General features: G+C 55.1%; 1 protein-coding gene across 1 annotated transcript; it reads left to right on the forward strand.

The window, feature by feature from the left end:
• The first annotated feature begins 686 nt into the window (after nt 1-686).
• On the forward strand, nt 687-3,912 carry LOC119109669 (regenerating islet-derived protein 3-alpha-like). The gene is made up of 4 exons (XM_037233393.1): nt 687-736; nt 1,157-1,352; nt 3,005-3,166; nt 3,386-3,912. The coding sequence occupies exons 2-4, from the start codon at nt 1,157-1,159 to the stop codon at nt 3,622-3,624; spliced, it is 597 nt and encodes a 198-aa protein (XP_037089288.1). The 5' UTR covers nt 687-736; the 3' UTR covers nt 3,625-3,912.
• The last annotated feature ends 1,099 nt before the right edge of the window (nt 3,913-5,011 follow it).

Genomic DNA, 5,011 nt, shown 5'->3' on the forward strand with positions numbered 1-5,011 from the left:
GTTGCCGGTGCGGTCTGTGGCAATTCTGTCGGCCTCAGCAGGGTGAATGTAACCAGCTCATCTGTGAAACTATGTTGGTTTGAAATGAGTGACTGTGTCTGTCTCAGCAGTGTGACGGTGTTGGACTCAGCTAGGCGACTGTGAGATTAACGTCTCATCTGGGAGACTTTGTCTGTCTCAGCATTGTGACTGTGTTGGTGTCAGCCAGCTGGACAACTGTGTTGGTCTCATCTGGGAGACTAGTCCGTTTGAACAGTGACTATGCTACTCTCAGCTGAGATGCCGTATTAATCTCTGCTGGATAGCCCTCTGCTATGTCGGTTGAGCTGTCGGACTGGTTTGATTTTCCGAACACGGCGACGGTCGTGCTGGACGTGGTTGCGCCCGCGCCGATCTGCCCGCCCGCAAGCCTGCTGTGTCGGTTGTGACCAATGCTGCTGTCTGCTCAGCCCTGTGCCTCTGTGTCGGGTGCGGAGCCGGCCAGCGCTCCGTCCCGTCGCGCCAGCACCGGCTATCTGGGCGGCTCCGTGGCGGCTGTGCACGCCTCGTGCCGGTGACGGCTGCAGTGACCTCTCTCTCTGACCTCTGGCGGCGGCGGCTGGGCGCGCTGTCGTGCGGCACGCGCCACCGCCGGGGCAAGGCCGACCGCCGCCGCCTGCCCAGCCGCCGCCCCGTCCATATATAAACGGCCGCCCGCCGCTGCCAGGCATCCATTACCGATCGCCTTCTCACCAAGGTAAGCAGCGGCGCGCCGCGGCCTGGGAGCAGCGAGACTCAACTGGCCGCAGGGACAGCGAACAGGTGCAGCGACCTGGGGAACCACTCTCTCGCTATGCCATCGGTGAATCGTAGGCCATAGCGGTGGCTGGCGGCCGGAGGTGTCATATGCTTTTTATACTGTGCATACCAGACAGCGCTTTGCGATTAAGCTGAACAGAATACGCGGTGAGCATGGAAGCACCGGAACTTGTCCGACTGAGAGCCGATCAGTGATCGACAACAGCCTTTTAGGCAGCACTGTGCTGCTGAGCTATCTGGCGCTGACTGGGACCTGGGAACTGACCTGGTGCAGTCTGGCATGGTCAGTGTGGTGCAGTTTGGTCTGGTGGCGGCCGCTCCCCTGACTGCGCTATGGCCCGGCCGGGCGTGTCGACAGATGAGGACCCTCTCCCTGCTGCTCTGCGCTGCCCTGCTGGGCCTGGCTGCCCCTCAGTTCCGGTTCAGGCGTCCCCAGCGCCCGCGGAACTTCTTCCGGCCCCAGCAGAACTTCCGGCCTCAGCAGAACTTCCGGGCCCAGCAGAATTTCCGGCCCCAGCAGAATGTCGTGCAGAATCAGGGCCCGCCGCAGCAGAGTAAGTGGCAGCAGCTGCAGCGCCCTCCGCTGCTCTCAGCTTTGGCCAAGTCCTGTTCGTCTCGGCGGACAACATCCTTTGGACCCAATGCGTGCCGTTCGGTGGCCGCAACAGACTGCCTCTATAAATTTTGTGCAAAATACTAGGCGTTTTGAACACGAAATCCCTTTTCTTGGCATCGCCACCCAACAACATAATACGTGCTACGAATAATTCAAATATCTAAGGCCCTCTCAGCACGTATGCATTCATTATCAGCTTGTGCAAGGTGCATTTCACTCTACACTAAACACTAATTAGATCTACATAAGCGTTTTGATCTTTGTGGAGGCCGCCCGTAAATCACGTTACGCATTTTTGGCAATTTTTAATCCTCTCACGCTGGTCACGAATCGGTCACTGGGGAAAATCCTCCTCCCTGTTACTCTGTGTTAGGCATAATGTTCCCAAAATAGTGTCCGTTTGGACGCTGATCGAACTTAAGATGCGTAACAGGTCACCGGCCTATTGGTAGTCACGATGAACGCTGGCTATTTGTCATAAAGGTTTTAGATATTCATAACATGTTTTTTCCGTTATTAACAACCACGCCTGGGCATAACGGCGCGCAAGCCGCCACCCACCCGGCGTTACACTTCTATTACTCCCTACAAAAAATCACCATCCCCTCAATGCGCAACGAAATGTACGAACGGCCCAGTGCATATCCATAACCAAGTCGGCTTTGAGCTCTAAATCTAGGTGTGGATTTATTTTGGAAGACGCTGATCCTGGTGGATCGAGGCCGTCGGTGGTCAGCCTTACCTCTGGTGGCCCAGTCTGGTGCAGGGAGCTCTGGTCTGATCCGTGAAGACCAGCTGTGACATCCAGCGATACAATCATGCCCGGGACCGGATCTCGTCCGATGGTATATCCGGGGACTCGATATGAGTCGACTATTCAGAAACCCTACTTCTGACTTTGTTTTTCTTCAAACAGTCCCTCGTACTTATAAACTGCGTAAAAACAATCACGCCGAATGAAAATGCTTGCAAACTTTACTCCCGCTTGGTTTCTTACAGAGCTCTTTGAAAGCAAGTTACTGTGTGCCATGGCGCAACATACGTGATTTAGTCGTGTTTTACTTTACTGTGGTGACGTACCATCCTCCTTAGCTTAATGTAAACACTGGTTGGAAGGAAAGCCGGTTTGGAGCAAAACAGCATAAGACGCGAGAAACCAGACGAGAACCACCGATGATCTGTTGTGAGTTCGGTGATCCGAACCTACTCTCGATAACCGGATATTTCCCGCAGTCACTTGATCAGACCGGATCTGACATCCACTGATCCGATTTAATCGCCGGTAATCCTATCTGGCAGCTAGTACCCCTGTAAACTCTGGTGTCCTGGTGTCATCCGCTGTGAGCGGGCCCGGCTCACAGTAATCCGACGTGACCTCTAGTGATTCGATGGAATACCCCAAAACTCCACCTGCCCCCAGTGACCTGACCTTTTGTCCGGTGACCTGAACTCGCCTTTGGTGGCCTGATGTGACCGGCGCTGACCTGAGCGGCGGCCGCTGACCCGTGCGCGTGCGCAGGCGGCGGTCTGTACTACTGATGTGACCGGCGCTGACCTGAGCGGCGGCCGCTGACCCGTGCGTGTGCGCAGGCGGCGGTCTGTACTACTCGTGGCGTGACCCGGCCGTCGGCCGCAACGCCAAGTTCTCCTGGGGTCAAGCCAACGCCGCCTGCCAGCGTCGCAACCAGCGTCTCGTCTCGCTGGAGACGGCCGGCAAGAACCAGCAGATCGTCGGCGAGATCGCCAGCGACAGTGAGTGTTCGGGAGACGCGGGGCTTCAGACGTGCAGAGACGTATAGCATGCTCGGAGCTACCCGCTCAGAGACGTTTTGAGGCAAGGCTTTCAGGGGCCTTGTCCTGTTAAAGCTGTGGTTATCGTTAACTGGGATCACCTCAAGCTTCCGTGTGTTCTGTGTGACCCTGCGCGCTAGCGGCCAAACTGGCCTGATGCCGGGTCTCTCTCCGCCGCAGACATCCCGTACATCTGGACCAGCGGCCAGCGGACGGGCCAGAACAGCTTCCAGTGGGCCAGCGGCCAGCAGGTGCAGCCGCTGAACTGGAGCCGCACCGGCGGCCGCGGCGTGCCGCAGCCCGACAACCGCGAGGGCGACGAGAACTGCCTGGCCATCCTCAACCGGTTCTACCCCGGCGACCAAATCACGTGGCACGACGTCTCCTGCCACCACAAGAAGCCGTACATCTGCGAGTAGGCTTTGTCCGAGGCCCATCGCCGCCTGGCCAGGCCGCGGCCATGGCGCGACTGACGGTCTGTGGTCGGTCGTAGACCGGCCGCGCCGCCCCCGGTGGCGACATCGCCGCGCGTGGCATGAGGGAAACGAAGCGCAGGCTACGCCATAGTGAAGAGACTACGGAGTCCAGCCTTTCGTGACATCTTGTGGGAATTGAGCTCTTTTCTAAGTTATTGCACTGTTTTCCAAACACGGCGCTCTACCGTGCTTGGAAGATAAAATACACTGTATTTATTTGTACGAAATGAACCCTTGTTTGATGAGCAACTGAATGGCCGACCTACCCCAAACTATGCCTCAAGCCAGAAAGAACATCAGATAACCAGCAACACCTGCCGGTTATAATTTCACTTGGTTTCACTCTGACTTAACGCGCTATATGTACAAACCACTCTCGTTCCTAGGCTATTGCTTTAAATACAAAGCACTTGCCTGGGCCAAACTATTCATGCACGAATGCACCAGTATGGAAGGCAAGGATCCATCATCAATTTGGGTTTTAAGGACCCTCACACATGTCAGTGCCCACCATTTAATGGAGCGCCAGCATCTACAAAGACGATGCTAGCGCTCAGGGGTCATGGCGCAGCTGGGATCTAACCCGGGCCATCCACGTTGGAACAGAAGGCGCCAACCACTTGGTCAATACAATGCCCCCCCCCCCCCTTTGATCTCGCACCGAATCTTTGGGTGGGAAGAAACACAAAATGTGTGCCGCTTCGACGTATACACTCTACAACTGGATGCTTAACTTGCCATTGATCTTATGTGGCAGCGAGAAGACCTACTTTATCGAAACATTGAAACTATTTTTCTATGGGTTTTGGCGACTGTTTGGTGATACGGGGTAGACGTTTAGGACACCAAGAATGTTTCTGCTTCCCGTCATTTTGGGTTCACGGCCCCATCAGCTCCTTTGAATTTAACGGGGCTGATATTGCGGCCCACTTGCACCCGTTGGGTTTTCTCTGACTGGTATCTTGTGCGGTAGTTGTGCAATTGCAAACTGCAAGTTACCAGTGCATTGGTGGGGGATTGCTGGTGTTGGCACTGCTCAGACCTATTCTAACCACAAAATAGCAGGTCATCAATTTATTGTCCACGATTTATGTCGGCACACCTTGCGCTGGTGCAGCCGGGGAGGCCAGCCGACAGCTGTTTGAAAATTAGTGTTGAAGGTTGAAATGAAAGCCTGAAGCCCATTGCACGCCGAGTTTTTGCAATTTCCAGAAATGTAGCAATGTATGTGCTGATAATGTAACCGGCATCAAACATTCTTGGCCAAGCTGAGTTAACACCTGGCCTCCTGCTGCGAACATCAGAATAAGTTGTTTCTTGTTTATTGGCT

The sequence above is a fragment of the Pollicipes pollicipes genome, unplaced genomic scaffold, assembly GCF_011947565.3.
Source record: "Pollicipes pollicipes isolate AB1234 unplaced genomic scaffold, Ppol_2.1 Scaffold_7231;HRSCAF=8579_pilon_pilon_pilon, whole genome shotgun sequence".
In the NCBI taxonomy this organism is placed as follows: Eukaryota; Metazoa; Arthropoda; class Thecostraca; order Pollicipedomorpha; family Pollicipedidae; genus Pollicipes; species Pollicipes pollicipes.

Excerpts from the sequence above, each read along its gene's own strand:
- LOC119109669 (XM_037233393.1), top strand. The coding sequence starts at position 1,157 with ATGAGGACCCTCTCCCTGCTGCTCTGCGCTGCCCTGCTGGGCCTGGCT. Across the intron at positions 1,353-3,004 it reads TCAGGGCCCGCCGCAGCAGA|GCGGCGGTCTGTACTACTCG; the intron begins GTAAGTGGCAGC and ends GCGTGTGCGCAG. Across the intron at positions 3,167-3,385 it reads CGGCGAGATCGCCAGCGACA|ACATCCCGTACATCTGGACC; the intron begins GTGAGTGTTCGG and ends TCTCCGCCGCAG.